Source organism: Chiloscyllium plagiosum, unplaced genomic scaffold (assembly GCF_037043375.1).
Source record: "Chiloscyllium plagiosum isolate Xiang-an unplaced genomic scaffold, Cpla_swu_hap1 HiC_scaffold_26, whole genome shotgun sequence".
Lineage (NCBI taxonomy): Eukaryota > Metazoa > Chordata > Chondrichthyes > Orectolobiformes > Hemiscylliidae > Chiloscyllium > Chiloscyllium plagiosum.
Window position 1 is genome coordinate 11992962 of NW_028270164.1, and position 16959 is coordinate 12009920.

A 16959-nucleotide genomic window follows, 5' to 3' on the forward strand; every position below is an offset into this window, starting at 1 on the left:
GAAAATTGCTTTCACCTCAAGGATGATGAGAATCTGAAGGGCACTACCTGTAAAGGTGATGAGATAAAAATTGTCATAATATTTAAGAAGTATTTCGATGTACCCTTGCAATACCAAGATTAGAGTGGAGCTGAAAAAACACAGCAGGTCAGGCAGCATCCGAGGAACAGGAAAATTGATGTTTCGGGCAAAAGCCCTGATTCCTGATGAAGGGCTTTTGCCTGAAACATCGATTTTTCTTGCTCCTCGGATGCTGCCTGACCTGCTGTGCTTTTCCAGCACCACTCTAATCTAGACTCTGATCTTCAGCATCTGCAGTCATCACTTTTTGCCTACTTACAATGCCAAGGCAAACAAGGCTACGGGTCAAGTGCCGAAAAATGGGATTAGGATAGTGAGTTAGTTGGTTTTGATAGGCTCAGATGCACAATGGGCCGGTGGGCCTTCTGCTGTGCTGCAGGCATCTCTCACTCTATGAGTTTTTTCTCCTGACTTGCAGCTTGAAATCCCCAGCAGATAATAGAAATTGTTTGCAGAACTCTCATCACTTTTGAAGGCAGGAAGCGCTTCCTTTCACAAATTCTTGTTCTATTCTCCTGTCTTAGGATTTCGGTCGGTGGAGAGATGTTGTTCTGTCGTAAAGGCTGTGCAGCCATTGTCGATACTGGATCCTCCTACATCACTGGACCAGCCGCAGCAGTTTCCTCTCTAGTGAATGCTATCGGAGCCACTGTCCTAGAAGAGGGAGAGGTGAGGAGAGGAGTCATTATTTGGTCACCTGTGGCTCAGTTGGTAGTTCTGCTACAGTTCTGAAAAAAAGTCTTTCCAGACTCGATAACTTAACTCTGTTTCTGTCTCCACGGATGCTGCCAGACCTGCTGAGATTCTCCAGCATTTTCTGTTTATTTCAGCTGGAAGCTTGCTTGCCTCTGAGGTTGAATTCCTGATGAAGGGCATTTGCCCGAAACATAGATTTTCCTGGTCCTCGGATGCTGCCTGACCTGCTGTGTTTTTCCAGCACCACTCTAAACTAGACCCATTGAGAACCAGGCTAGCAGTTAGTTAGCCATCAAGAGTCCTAACAAAGTTGAGGTTGAACCAGGGAGAAAAGCTATCCCCAGATTAAAGTCTTATCAATTGTGAAAGAAGATGGCTATGGTTGTTGCAGGTCAAACAACTTGGTCACAAGGCAGCACTGCAAGAGTTCTTCAGAGTAATGTCCTCGGTGAAGCAAGTGAATCTTCAGTTGCTTCATAATGACCTTCCCTCCATCATAAGGTCCAAAGTGAAACTGTTTGTCGTGCTCAGTGCTCAGCATTATTCACAACTCCTCAGACACTGAACCAGTTCATTAGATCATTTGCAGTGAGGCCTAGATGACATGGGTTGATAAGTGGTAAGTGATACTCATGCCACAGAAGTGCAATGTGCATCTCCAACAAGAGATTGTCCAACAATTGCCCCTTTAAATTCAATGGCATTGCCATCACAGAATCTCTGACCATCAACAACATTCCATTAACCAGAAACAGAACTGGACCAGCCACAGAAATCATATAGCTACAAAGGCAGATTAGAAGCGAGGAATGTTGAGGCGAGTAACTGATCTCTTCACTTCCCTGAGCCTGCCCACCACACAGGAGGGTGATGAAATATTCTCCATTGACCTGGACGGGTGCAGCTCCAACAATACTCAAGAAGCTCAACACCATCCAGGACAAAGTTAAAAATCTCACAACACCAGATTATTGTCCAACAGGTTTATTTGAAGCACTAGCTCTCAGAGCACTTCCAAATAAACTTATTGGACTATAAGCTGGTGTTGTGTGAGTTTTCACTTTGTCCACTCCGGTCCAACACCAGCTCCTCCACATCATGGCTACCATCCAGGACAAAGCAGTCCACTTGATTGGCACCGCATCCACAAACATTCACCACCTCCACCACCCAACGCTCAGTAGTAGCAGTGTATAGCACCTACAAGATGCACTACAGAAATTCATCAAGGCTCCATCAAAAGCACCTTCCAAACCCTTGACCACTGTCACCCAGGATGAGGGCAACAAATTCACTGGAACACCATCCCAGCTGCAAACTCTCCTCCAAATCATCCAACATCCTGAATGGGAATTGTGTATTGTTCCTTCACTGACTCAAAACCCAAGAATTCCCTTCCTAAGAGTTAGTGATGGCACAGTGGCTCAGTAGTTAGCACTGCTGCCTCATAGCAACAGGAACCTGTGTTTGATTCCAGCCTCGGGTCACTGTCTGTGTGGAGCTTGTACATGCTGCCCGTGTCTGTGTGGGTTTCGTCCGGGTGCTCCAGTTTACTCCCAAAGATGTACAGGGCAGGTGAATTGGCCAGGTTCAAACTGCCCGTAGTGTTCAGGGATGTGTAGGTTAGGTGCTTGAGTTAGGGGTAAATGTAGGGGAATGGATCTGGGTGGGATACTCTTCAGAGGGTTGGTGTGGACTTGTTAGGCCAATGGGCCTGTTTTCACACTGTAGGGATTCTAATTCAGTGTGGATTAATTATGACCACAGCAGTAGCTGAAGGCAGTTCACCATCACCTTCATAAAGTTAGTTAGGGATGGGCAATAAATGTTGGGCTGGACAGTGCAACTCAACACAAATGAATAAAGAAAAACACTCTTGCTGTTTGTGGGAGCTTGCTGTGCACAAACTACACCTCTTACATTACAGCAACGATTACACTTCACATGCATTCAGTCACAGCAGTGAACTGGCTTGGAACATCCTGAGACTGTCAAAGACGTGAGATGAAATTCCATGTCTGATTGAGACCATAAATAAATTGATCAATCTGCATTGGATTGTTGATTGATCAGAATTGTTTTAAGCTGTGTGTGGCTGTGGAGAGTATGATCTCATCCAGTCGCCCTTCCTCCATAACATCCAGCCATCAGTGAAGTCCTCGTCCAGATACCTCGCTGTGTACATGTCTCTCCTCTCTACAAAAGCCAGGCACTCTGGCTTTACCCACACCCTTCCACCCATCTTCTCCCTCCTACCCTAGAGCATACTGGTTAAGCTGAAGCGAATGGTGCTATCTTTGAGAGACAGGACCCAGTATCCATGGAAAACCAAAGCTCGACCATTTATATGGAAACCTGTTCTTTGCTTCCACATTACTTTGGGGGCGTTAAGACATGGTCAGTGAATGCTGGCTTTGTCCGTGATGACCACATCCAGTGGATGAATAAATAGAAGGGACCTAAAGTGGTTTTGACTCTAGCAGAGAATGTTGCTGAGATCAGGAAAGCACTGTCCAAAGTTGCAGGGGGATGACGGAAAAACAGGGCTTTTCACGAGAAAATAGTTCTGACAAGAGCTGGCACACATACAATAGACTGAATGGCCTCCTCCTGCGCTGGATGATTGTATGGTTAGAACTACCATTAAGCAATGAAGGCATCTCTGAGGAAGAGATTTGCTAGGGAACAGTCTATTGTGAGGAAATAAACTATTGCTTCCAGATCAACCGATTGCTAAGACAATAACAATTCACGTGGCAGGGATAACATGGATTCCAGGCTGGTATGGTCATTGCCAGTGCAGAGATAATCCAGCAATGAGTCATTGTGTTGAGTGAGTAATCAACAGAATTATACCATTGTTAATAAATGAACACATCACTGGGCCCTGACCTCACCCTCAGTGAAAATGAAATCACCATTTATTTGTTTTTATTAAGGCAGTGTTTGTGGCAAACCTCACCACTAGGTGGGGCAATGCCTGTCCCTCCACAATATTGGAGTGCTTTCTTCAAATTTAACCCCTGTGGAGTGTCACAGTTTTATTACTAAGTGAGAGACCAATAGCTCAATGTTTTATTACAACATAATCCATGAACTGAGGTCAATGAAAAACTAACATGCTTGAAACTTTGAATTTTTAGACCCAAATAGCATTCAGCATTGAAGTATGCAGTGCAACGCAGCATAAACTTAACATCAGTCAACCTATTCAGCAATGCTTTGGCTGCTCTTTTTGTTTTGAAAGATGCACTAATTTATTCCCCCATTTTTTTATTCATTCATGGGATGAGGGATTGGTCAGTGTTTATTGTCCATCCCAGAGGCGGTTAGGAGTCAACCCCATTGCAGTGAGTCTGGAATTACATGTAGGCCAGTACAGGTAAGGACAGCAGTTTCCTTCCCTAAAGGACATTAGTGAACCAGATGTGCTTTTCCTGGCAATTGACAATGATGCATAGTCATCAACAGAGTCTTAATTCCAGATTTTTATTGAATTCAAATTTCACCACCTGCCGTGGTGGGATTCAAACCCAGGTCCCCAGAACATTACCTGGGTCTCTGGATTAACAGCCCACTGATAATACCACTATGTCAACACCTTTCTGACGACTATTTCACCCCTCCCCCTGACAATCTGACCACTTAAAAAATGTTTTTATTATCCAGTCACAGGACGTGGGCATCACTGGCTAGGCCTGAATTTATTCCCCATCCCTAACTGGCAGTTAAGAGTCGGCCACTTTGCTCTGGGTCTGGAGTCAGATGTAGGCAGACCAGGTAAGGATGGCTGTTTCCGCAAGGGCATTAGTGAACCAGATGAGTCTTTCTGTCAATCAGCAATGGATTCGTGGTCATCGTTGGACCCTGAATTCCAGACTTTTAATTGAATCCAAATTTCACCATGTTTGGATTGTAAACCCAGGTACCCAGATCAGCACTGTGGTCTCAGGATCAATAGTCTACTGATAATACCACTGAGCCATTGCGTCTATAAGCACTGTCCGCTGGGGAAGTGCAATAAAGGAAGGATAGGCAGAAAGGAGGGGCACTAATCTGAAATGGACTTGGAGAGGGAGACAATGCACTCCAGCTCCCTGTGGTATCCACCTCACTCCAAACGCCTTAAGATTGTTGGTGGAACTGAACTGAAATTCTTAGCTCCGCAGGAGGGTCACCGGCCTCAAAGCATTAACCCTATTTTCTCTCCACAGATGCTGCCAGACTTGCTGAGTCCCTCCAGCAATTTCTGTTCTTTTTCTTAAACTTCTAGCATTTGTGGTTCGTTGATTTATTTATTTATCTCAATGTGCCAATTCAAGGTTGTTGGGAATGATAAAATAATGGCCATCTGACTGTTACAAGGTGATGAACCTGTGTGACAGTGGGTTGGGACTGTGGTGATGGATTGGTTGCAGTGAGGGGGGTTTTGGTGAAAAAAAAACCTTCAGGAATCAGCCCAATCAGAATTGGCTCCTCGATTTCTGACTATTGCAGATAACTGAATAAGTTGGGCAGGTGTAGAAGACACATTTTAAAATCTTTAGAAGACACAAACTTAATGTTCAAGCAAACCTATTTCTGATCCTAAGAGTCTAACTGGGAAGAGTTTCATTAATTCTTACTGTTCTTCTTGCTTAAAATGTCATGTTGCAATTGGCCAAGTTGGCAATTGAATTTGGGATCGTGAGGCAGCAAGGGACTAGGCAAACATTTGAAGTACCACAGTGTGAGCTTTTTCACTTCCTTTTATTAATGACTTGAACCTAAGGGATGTATGGTGGCTGAATGGTTAGCACTACTTGCCTTGCAGCATTGGGAACCCTGGTTTGATTCTACCCTTGGGTGACTATCTGTGTGGGTTTCCTCCCACAGTGCAAAGATGTGCAGGTTAGGTGGATTGGCCATGCTAAATTGCCCATAATGATCAGGGATTTGCAGTCTGGATGGGTTAGCCATGGGTATTGCAGGGTTATAAGGATAGGAGTGTGGGTGGGATGGTCTTTGGAGGGTTAATATAAGCTAAATGTCCTGCTTCCACAGTGTAGGGATTCTATGATATGTAGGTGCATTAACTTGATAAATACCTGAGCTGAGAAAGAATAGATGGATATGTTGGAAGTGTTAGAATCCCAGTTGATGGTTTTACTGGCCAAGGCAGATCTCAGAGTGAAACATGGCTTGATAGATTATGTTTATTCTTGTTTACTTAGTTAATGTGATGGTTTCCAAAACTGTAGATTTTCTTCAGCAGAAGTTTATTTTATAAAAGAAAAATAGAAAACACAAGCTCCTTAAAAAAAAAGTTACAATGATCTTAAAATGCATTGCTGAACAAAAATTCAACTGATTGGGGTGGCATGGTGGCTCAGTGGTTAGCACTGCTACCTCACAGCACCAGGGACCTGGGTTTGATTCCAGCCTCACGTGTCTGTCTGTGTGGAGTCTGTACGTTCTCCCTATGTCTATGTGGGTTTCCTCCCAGAATCCAAAAATGTACAGGTTAGGTGAATTGGCCATGCTAAATTACCCATAGTGTTCAGGAAGGTATAGGTTAGGTGCATTAGACAGGGGTAAATGTAGAGTAATAAGGGAACAGGTCTGGGTGGGTTACTCTTCGGAGAGCCAATGTGGATTTGCTGGGCTAAAGGGCTTGTTTCCACACTATAGGGAATCTATCTGTCACATAGACTTGAGTCCAGAGAAATTATATCCTATCTCAACTCTTTAATTTTTTACTTAACTGTCTCTTTCTAATTTACTTTGCCATGGACTGTTTGGTGAGTTCTTTCTAAGTCAGCAAAATGAAACCCTTCACTGTAGAGACCAGCACCCAGCTGCCTTTATTTTGAAATCCAAATTCCAAAACTATGTATAAATGGTAGCCATGACGTGAAGGTGCCAGTGTTGGACTGGGATTGACAAAGTCAGAAGTCTCACAACCAGGTGCTCTTAAAGCTTGAGATTTAAAATAAACCTGTTGGACTATAACCTGGTGTAGTATGACTTCTGACTATGTATAAATGAGAGACCTTTCAAAACAACAGGCAGAGATGGGAGGAGGCTTGTGTAGAGCATAAATACCAGCATGAACCACTTGGGCTAAATGGCCTGTTTTTAATGACGTATGTTCTCTGTAACCTATGTAAGACTGATCTTCGAAGTGGCCCTCATTTAAGACATCTATTGATTTTTTAAAATTTCCCGAGAGAAGCTATACACTTCCCACACCTCATGGTCATATAAAACCCATCACCATCGTTACTGTTGTTTAGTCAAAGTAGTTGCAAGTGGAGAGTCTATTTTACTGAGCTGTAATTGAATCGTCTACTTAAATAATATATGATGCTGTGCGTTTATTTCCCAGGGCTCAGACACATTTATTGGCCCTTAAGCAGTTTAAAGAACAGAATGTTACCTTTGAACTTTTTGTCCTTTTGGTTTGTGATACCACACAATTTATTATTGTACAGCTTATCAAGAACCAATGGGTACATTCCCCGGTGGTTCAGTCAATCACTGACCCAAAAACAAAGGTCAAGAGTCAGTGCTTCTCTGAGAACCCACTGCTCAGCATTCTCATAAGGAATGGTTGAGGGAATAGCGATGATGTTTAGGGAACTGTAGGTACGAGAAGGAATAAGAGGTATGCTAATAAGCCTAGATGAAAAGGGAAGGGTGAGATCATGACTGTAGGCTAGCACAAATAATGCATTGATTAAAGTCAAAGATTGGGAGGATATATTAATCTTAATATGTAAATATGACGGTCAGATTTAAATGAGTGTCCCCCTATTCTATAATTCTGCTCCCATTTCTAAATTCACAAGAATCAGCCTAACGAATCTCTTTTGAACTGACTCCAATGTCAGTACATTCTTTCTCAAATACTGGGACCAAAACTGGACATAGTACTCCACATCACACCCTTTACAATTGTAAGAAGACTTCTCTATTTTTAAATTCCAACCTCCTGGCAGTAAAGAGCAAAATTCAATTTCGATTCTTAACTACTAATTGCATTTGCCTGCTAACTTCACAGTTGATGCACAAGAACGAGATCCTTCTGAGCTACACTTTATTTGGAGTCTCTCTCCATTTAAATAATAGAATGCCCTTTGATTCTTCCAACAAAAGTGCATGACCTCACACTTACCTACATGACCTACATTTACCAAGTTTTTGCCCTTTCACTTGACCCCTAGAACCTCATGGTTTTCATTGTCGCTTATCACAGAATCATAGAGCCATAGAGATGTACAGCATAGAAACAGACCCTTCGGCCCAATCCGTCCATGCCGACCAGATATCCCAACCCAATCTAGTCGCACCTGCCAGCACTTCGCCCTTATCCCTCCAAACCCTTGCTATTCATATACCCATTCAGATGCCTTTTAAATGTTGCAATTGCACCAGCCTCTGCATGAAGAAGTTGCACCCCAGGTTTCTTTTATATCTTTCCCCTCTCACCCTAAACCAATGCCCTCTAGTTCTGGACTCCTCCACTGCAGGGAAAAGACTTTGTCTATTTATCCTATCCATGCCCCTCATAGTTTTGTAAACCTCTATAAGGTCACCCCTCAGCCTCCAACGCTCCAGGGAAAACAGCCCCAGCCTGTTCAGCCTCTCCCTGTAGCTCAAATCCTCCAACCCTGGCAACATCCTTGTAAATCTTTTCTGAACCCTTTCAAATTTCACAACATGTTTCTGATAGGAAGAAGACCAGTATTGCATGCAATATTCTAACAGTGGCCTAACCAATGTCTTGTACAACCACAACATGACCTCCCAAATCCTGACAAATAAAGGAAAGCATACCAAACGCCTTCTTGATTATCCTATCTACCTGCGACTCTACTTTCAAGGAGCTATGAACCTGCACTCCAAGGTCTCTTTGTTCAGCAACACTCCCTAGAACCTTATCATTAAGTGTATAAGTCCTGCTAAGATTTGCTTTCCCAAAATATAGCACCTTGTATTTATCTAAATTAAACTCTATTTGCCACTTCTCAACCATTGGCTCAACTAATCAAGATCCTGTTGTAATCTGAAGTAGTCTTCTTTGCTGTCCGCTACGCCTCCAATTTTGGTGTCATCTACTAACCTACTAACTGTGGATCCTATGTTCACATTCAGATTGTTTATATAAATGACGAAAAGTAATGGACCCAGCACCGATCCTTGTGGCACTCCACTGGTCACAGGCACCTAACAGCCTTTCCTTTCACCCTAAACAGGAATATACTTTCTCTGGACTGTCATTATCTCATTTCTGAAGGCTACCCATTTTCCAGCCGTCACTTCACTTGCGAACATCTGCCCCCAATCAGCTTTCGAAAGGTCTTGCCGAATACCGTCAAAATTGGCCTTTCTCCAATTTAGAACTTCAGCTTTTAGATCTGGTATATCCTTTTCTATCACTATTTTAAAACTAATAGAATTATGGTCGCTGGCCCCGAAGTACTCCCCCACTGACAGCTCAGTCATTTGCCCTGCCTTATCTCCCAAGAGTAGGTCAAGGTTTGCATCTTCTGTCGTAGATACATCCACACACTGAATCAGAAAATTGTCATGTACACACTTAACAAATTCCTCTCCATATAAACCCTTAACACTATGGCAGTCCCAGTCTATGTTTGGAGAGTTAAAATCCCCTACCACGACCACCCTATTATTCTTACAGATAACTGAGATCTTCCTACAAATTTGTTTCTCAATTTCTCACTCCTCTTACCTCTTTTTGTAGCACCAGACAGGATTTGTAAATTACTACCAGGGCCCATGATATTCCTCCCTTGTTTCCCTCAATGGCACCCAGGGGGCAATATGCTATCTTGGTGTCACATCTACAGGCACAGACTCAGCTGGCTACTCCCCTCATTAATGAACGCCTTGTCACTATTGCCCTTTCATAGTTCTTCCTACCAGTCTCAGTAGCTGGGCCATCTGTAGTGCCACAGTCTTGACTCTAGCTGGTCTCCACCCAGGAACCAACATTCTTGCCATTTTCCAATGTCAAGAAATGTTTTGCAACAGGAGATTCCCTCACTAGCTGCCTGGAGCCCTCCCTCCCTCATGCAGTAACTCACCTCCAGGTGCCTGCACCTAGTTAAGATGTGTGTTGACACCACACCCTGAAACAAACTATCTACGACTGCCTCAGCCTCGTGACCGCACCATAGCAGCCCCCAGCTCCTCCTCCACCCCCAAAACCTGGAGCTCAAATTGCACAAGTCACAGGCACCTCCTGCTCCAAGCCACCAGTGCCACCTAGGATTTCCCACATAGCGCAGGATGTTCAGACCACAGGCGTCAGATCCCTAGCTGCAGTGTCAGCAGTTTTCATGCGGCTTGTGGCATTGTGGTGACCAGCCCAATTCAAGTCAACACGTTAACTCTGACTAACTGCTGACTCTGCAGGGCATGTGTTTTTGAGCCTCTCTTGGCCTTTCATTCAAACAGAAGCAGCTTGAGAGCAGTGGGTCTTACAGCAATAAGTGATGTTGTGGAGGTGCCAGTGTTGAACTGCGGTGGACAAAGTTAAAAATCATACAACACCAGGTTATAGTCCAACAAATTTATTTGGAAGCACTAGCTTTCGGAGCAGTGCTCCTTCATCAAGCAGCCAGCAGGACAAGATCATAGGACACAGAATTTATAGTAAAAGATTATAGTGTCATACAACTGAAATGATGCATTAGACAAACCTAGGTGGCTGTTATGTCTTTAATTTACAAAGACAGGGAGCAACAACAGGGAATCTGGTAATGTGAGAAGAGAATTGATAGGAGAGAATTTATAAAACTGTCTCTGTATTGAAACTATGAAGAATTAGAGGACCTTAATCAAAAACTAAGGACATTAGAACAACTTGAATAATGAGTTTTTAAGGTTCAACCATTATTAGCTTCAAATGAGGCAATCTTATGGCGCACTGTCAGTCATTTCTACATCTGAGCCAGATGTTCTGGCTTCAAGTATCATTCCTGGACTTGATGACCACAGAAAGTGGAAATGGATGTAGGTTTGCTCACTGAGCTGGAAGGTTCATTTCCAGACGTTTCATCACCTTACTAGGTAACATCTTCAGTGGGCCTCTGGGTGAAGCACTATTGATGGTTCCTGCTTCTATTTACATATTTGAGTTTCTTTGGGTCGGTGATGTCATTTCCTATGGTGATGTCATTTCCTGTGGTGATGTCATTTCCTGTTCTTTTTCTCAGGGGGTGGTGGATGGACTGGTAGATTAACTCAACCGGAACTCTATCAACAACCACAAGTTAGACCCCATCTACCACCTCTTGAGAAAAAGAACAGGTAATGACATCACCACAGGAAATGGCATCACCAACCCAAAGAAACCCAAACATATAAATAATAAGCAGGAATCACCAGTAGTGCTTCTCCTGGAGGCTCATTGAAGATGTTACCTAGTTATGGTGACAAAATTTCTGGAAATGAACCTTCCAGCTCAGCAAGCAAACCTACATCCAGAACCTCAACCTGAGCTACAAATCTTCTCAAAACTTACGAAGAAAGTGGGAATGTCAATTCTCAGAATGGAGAGCAGAAATTGTTAGAGGCAACTTGAGCAGTGTCGGTGAAGAGGGAATTAGAGTTACCATTTCATGTCTACTGAGTAGACTCAGAACATCAACTCTATTTTCATCATCGAATTCCTATTGTGTGGAAACAGGCCATTTGGCCCAACAAGTCCATTGAAACCCTCCAAAGAGTAACCCATTCCCTTAACTAATGCACCTAACCTACATACTCCTAAACATTGTGGACAATTTAGCGTGACCAATCCACCCCCCCAGCCTGCACATTTTTGGATTGAGGGAGGAAACCAGAGTACCCGGAGGAAACCCAAGCAGGCAAGGGAATAATTTGCAAACTCCCCACAGACAGTTGCCCGAGGCTGGAATCGTACCTGGGTCCCTGGGTACCGTGAGGCAGCAGTGATAACCACTGGCCACATCACTGCACAGTTATTACCAGACCTGCAGAGTTTCTCCAATAATTTCTGTTTTTGTTTCAAGTCTTCAGCATTGGCCGTTCTTTCTTTTATTTGTATTATTGTAGAAGTAGAGGAGCTTGTTGGTCAGCAGAACCAAACCTCGCGAACTTAAAAGTTCTACATGTAGATTGTCGTCACGAGAATACTCCTCATTTTCAGAGAGTATGATAACTTGTACAATAGATTTTCACCCACTGTTGCTGCATTTAATTGGTGATGTACTGATTTCTTAATTAATGGAGAAGGTTGAGATCAATCTAAAAGCAGGATGGAAATCTAAGTATGTCATGATTGAAATTATTTGGAGACTTGGGTATTAAATTTTGCTAAAGGGAGACTGGAAGTGTAAGATTTTTGTCTTGCTCTCATCAGAACTAGGATGCAAATAACAGACTTTTAAAAAGAGGCACCAATTTTTGATATCATGATTGGCTTAATCTTATTGTTCTGGTCACTGCCTTTTTCACCTCACATGTAGTACATCGTGAACTGTGACAAAATCCATCTATTGCCTCACATTTCTTTCAACATGGGAGGGAGGACCTATTTATTAAAGGGTGAAGACTACATTATGAAGGTGAGTTTTAATTATATTGTACATGAATATTTCAGTGTGTGAGTATATCTATGTCTGAGTATATACATCTGGATATGTAAATCTCTTTGTGGATTCACATATGTGTATGTATATGTCTCTATGTGTGTATGTTTATATCTGTGAGGGGTATGTGTATCTCTGGGTGTATAAATGTATGTTTGTGTGTGTATGAGGGTTTGCTTGTTCACATGTGTATGCAGATGCGCGTGTGTCTTGTGTGTCCATGTGAACCTCTTTGAGTTTTTTTGTATATGTACGCATTTGTACATGTGCGCGTTTGTATATGAGCATATATTTGTGTGAGAGGAACAGCAGTCAAGGAGAGGTTGCTGAGCTCAGTGGAACTTAAGGCTTGTACTGTATTTGCTTCAGTGCAAGAAGTATAAGGGATAAGACAGTCTGATCAGTAAGTTTGCAGATGACATCAAAATCGTTGGAGTTGCAGATAGTGAAAATGATTGGCAAAAAAATACAGTGGGATATAGATGGATTGTAGATTTGGCCAGAGAAATGGCAGATGGAGTTTAATGCTGACAAATGTAAGGTGATGCATTTTGGAAGATCAAAGTCAGGTGCAAATTATACAATAAATAGCAGAACCCTTAAGAGCACTGATATACATAGGGATCTGGGTGTACAGGACCACTGATCCCTGAATGTGGCAACACAGGTGGATAAGGTAGTCAAGAAAGCATACAGCACACTTATCTTTATCAGGTGGGGCATTGAATACAAAAGTTGCAAATTATGTTACAGCTGTACAAAGCTTTAGTTAACATTCCAAATTATTGTGTGCAGGTTTGGCTGTCACACTACCAGGAGGACACGGATGCTTTGGAGAGGGTACAGAGAAGATTTACCAGGATGTTGCCTGGTCTGGAGGGTTTTAGTTATGAGGAGAGGTGAGATTATTTTCACTGAAAAGGTAACGGCTGAGGGGCGACCTGATAGAGCTCTACAAAATTATGAGAAGCATAGATAGGGTGGATAGTCAGAGGCTTTTTCCGAGGGTGGAAAGATCAACTACAAGAGGGCACAGGTTCAAGGTGAGAGGGGGAAAATTTAGGGAAGAAGTGTGGGGAAAATTGTTCACACAGAGGGTGGTGAGTGCCTGGAATATACAGCCAGTGGAGGCGGTGGAAGCAGGTACGTTAGCAAAGCTTAGGGTGTGTCTTGATGGACACATGAATGGGAGACGAACAGAGAGATAGAAACCGCATATGGGCAATAAGTAGCAGGTCTAAATAAGGATCAGAATTGATGTAGGTGTGGTCTGAAGGGCCTGTTCCTCTGCTAGATTGTTCTTTGCTCTTTATCAACGTGCTTGTGTGTGTGCATGCATTTATGCTCTGACCATTTTACTGATGTTGGGACTCCTGATCAGTTAGGGTGAGCTGAGTCCCATGTATATAAGTAGGTAATTCCTCATGCAAATAATGAGAAATGGGACAAGACCCCTTGGTTAATCCAACCTTCCCACGCAATTGTGATATCCTGCACATAAACAGGATATCTACTCGGAGAGGTGAAAAATCAGATTAAAATCCCAGGTCAATGTTCCAGATAAAAGATGCAGGGGATACCTCTCCCAAACATCTGATCCAAGAGTTGACTCTGGCCCTTAATTGTGAAGGGCTGTGACCTTGTGGAAGAGATGATGCTTCTCGCCAATCAGAACACATCACCCTCTTGTCATTGACCTTTCCATCCTGGGAAAAAGCCTCTGACTAGCCACCTTATCTATATAATGGTAGCCTGTACTATCCCTACAGAAAGAAGCACAAGCTGACATTGAATATAGATCTGATTATACAACCTCAAATTTGCTTTGATGTACCTTAGTGCCTTCAATGAAATCATAAATCCATGCTTCTATTCAGAAAACTGTAAAGGACTGATTTATTAGCATAGATGGAAGCCTTGGGCAAATTCCTGGCATTGAGATTGTAATGCTTTAGTACATGTTTAAAGTCAGTTAACTTTAGCAGTTCTGCTAAACATGGGAATGTCATGTGCCATGCTGTTGTTTGTGATGGGGGGATTGGTGGGCTAGCGGGAAGTGACTACACATTTTGTACAAATTTTCTGCTGTAATTAAGAAGAATGAAAGGAAAGAAAAAAAGCCCATCTGTTTGAGTCTTTTAGTTAGATCAAAGAGACACAAGGACTGATCTATGTTCCTTGATTTTTACAGGAATCCCAGTTTGGGGAAGACGTCTGCACACTTACTTTTTCTGGACTCGATATCCCCCCGCCTGCTGGCCCTGTCTGGATCCTGGGTGCCAACTTTATTGGTCGATATTACACTGAATTTGATTACAAGAACAACAGGATAGGTTTCGCCACTGCGATCTGAACCAGACATGTGCCAGGCTGCTTGAGTTAAGCTTTGAAGAACATGGATCACTCCACCGTTATGGCAACCCTTTCCAGCACAATGGTTTCCTTTTGACTTGGGCTCCATCTGACCAGATTAGCGGCTTTTATATCAGGAATCTTATTGTTACTGATATTGGCACTGGTGTTGTCTAGAATTGTCAAATTAGAACACCTGCAGCACAAATGGGATAAAGGAAAAACCAATCTGCTCCTTCCACAGGCGAGCATAGTCTATGTTATCATTCTTCCCCTTTCACTACATCTTTACACAAGCTTTGGCTCTATATTCTTCAATACCTATAGCTTGCAAAATGCTACACCTTCAGCACCTTTTCTGTGGAGATATGTCCTTCCTGACTTCTCACCTGAATGGCTTTATTCTGGCTTTTACAGTTAAGACCCATTTTCTTAGTTTCCCTCAACAATGGGGGAAAAAAAGTTTCTCTCTGTTCTCTAGATTCTTTTCAAAATACTTAATATCTACAACGGGAAAGTTCTACAAAGAAGCAAAGTCATCAAATATTCAACCATCTCCCCTCACACAAACCTTTCAAAGTGGATGGGCTATTGCCCCCCCCCGGACATTACTTTTGCCTTCCTCCAACACAAAAAATATTGCATCCCATTACTTCGGTGTGTAAAAAGTCATCCAAACATACAACATTGACATGGGAGTATTCTTGTGACACAGTGAGTAATGCCCCTACTTTCTGGGACAGAAGATCCTGATTCCAGTTACACCTGCCCCGGACATATGTCATGATGTATCAGAACAAGTTGATTTTAAGTATGTACAAAATGGACGAACCAGAAAGTGTCCCTCAAGGGGAGGCAGTGATACAGTGGTAATGTCACATGACTCATAATACAAAACTCTAGGCCAATGCCCTCGTGATATGGGTTTGAATCCGATTATGGAATTTTGGTGGAAATTATTTCCAATAAAAATCTGGAATGAAGAGATGGCTTAATGATACACATGTCACTACTGTCAATTGTAGTAAAAACCCACCTGGTGCACTAACGGAAGGAAATTTGCCATCCTCACATGATCTGGCCTACATGTGGCTCCAGACCTGCATCAATGTAGTCAATTCTTAACTTGATAAATGCCCTCATCCTGTGAACAAGTAAAAGAAACCTGGTTCATTAAACCAGTCTCCACATGGAGTCCTTGATTAATTATGTTCTTTTAGTTGTTGTCTCAATCTCAATTAAGCATGTATCAAGCTCCCTTCCCGATGCATGAATCATGTTTACCTCAACTGCTTTTGCTAAGCAAAGCATCCATTCAAACTTGTATTCAAACTATAGTTTCAACAAATTCAATGGAGAGTAATATTGTACATGTTATCGAGATCTCTCCTTGGCAGCCTTGATATAATCTGATATAGTAGTTGCTAAATTGGCTGGCTATTGATGCCAAACATGAAATATCAATAATGCAAGAATTTCTCCTTTTATTAAATTGACAAATGGTCTAACTTGAATAAAACAAGATTCATTCTCTTTGTGCATATTCTAGGCGAGGCAGAACATTTTCCATTTCTGTCTTCACAAAGGAAGGGACTGTTATGGGATTACATTGAAAGAGGAGAGGATGTATATGGACAGAATAGCACTAGATGGAGAAAACATATTTAAAAAAGGTTATCATTTCTGAAAGTTACCAGCAGATAGAATACATCATAGAATGCCAAAAAGAATAAATAACAGAGATGTTCATAGGCTATCAGTCTTGATTGGATGGTAGATTAGCACTGGAGGATTGCTAATATTATATAGTGTACAACAGGCCTGTCAGGTTCACATTAGTGGTGGGGAGGTCATTGGAATCCATTACCAGGGACAAAGTAAATTTTCCAATTGGGAAGGCATGGGTTAATCAAAAATGCAGATGAGAAAGAGGTATTGGTGTCTATAACATAAATTCTTAAAAGTGGGAGGATGTGCATTTAAGGTGGTTAAAATAGGGTTGCTGTGTTTATAAATAGAGGAATACAGTATAGAAGCAAAGAGATTGCGCTGGAATGTATTATTAATCTCTGGATACATCTCAGTTGATGTATTGTGAATAGAACATAAAACATAGAACAATACAGCACAGAACAGGCCTTTCGGCCCACGATGTTGTGCCGAACATTTGTCCTAGCTTAAGCACCCATCCATGTACCTATCCAATTGC

At 42.4% G+C, this 16959-nt stretch overlaps 1 protein-coding gene across 1 annotated transcript in view; it reads left to right on the forward strand.

The window, feature by feature from the left end:
- The window catches only part of ren (renin), a 44883-nt gene extending 28611 nt beyond the window's left edge, over window positions 1–16272 (forward strand). Inside the window, exons 7-9 of the mRNA XM_043716428.2 lie at window positions 606–750; window positions 12276–12374; window positions 14590–16272. Of these exons, the coding sequence (XP_043572363.1) occupies window positions 606–750; window positions 12276–12374; window positions 14590–14751 (406 nt within the window). The 3' untranslated portion in view covers window positions 14752–16272. The remainder of the gene's footprint in view (window positions 1–605; window positions 751–12275; window positions 12375–14589) is intronic.
- The last annotated feature ends 687 nt before the right edge of the window (window positions 16273–16959 follow it).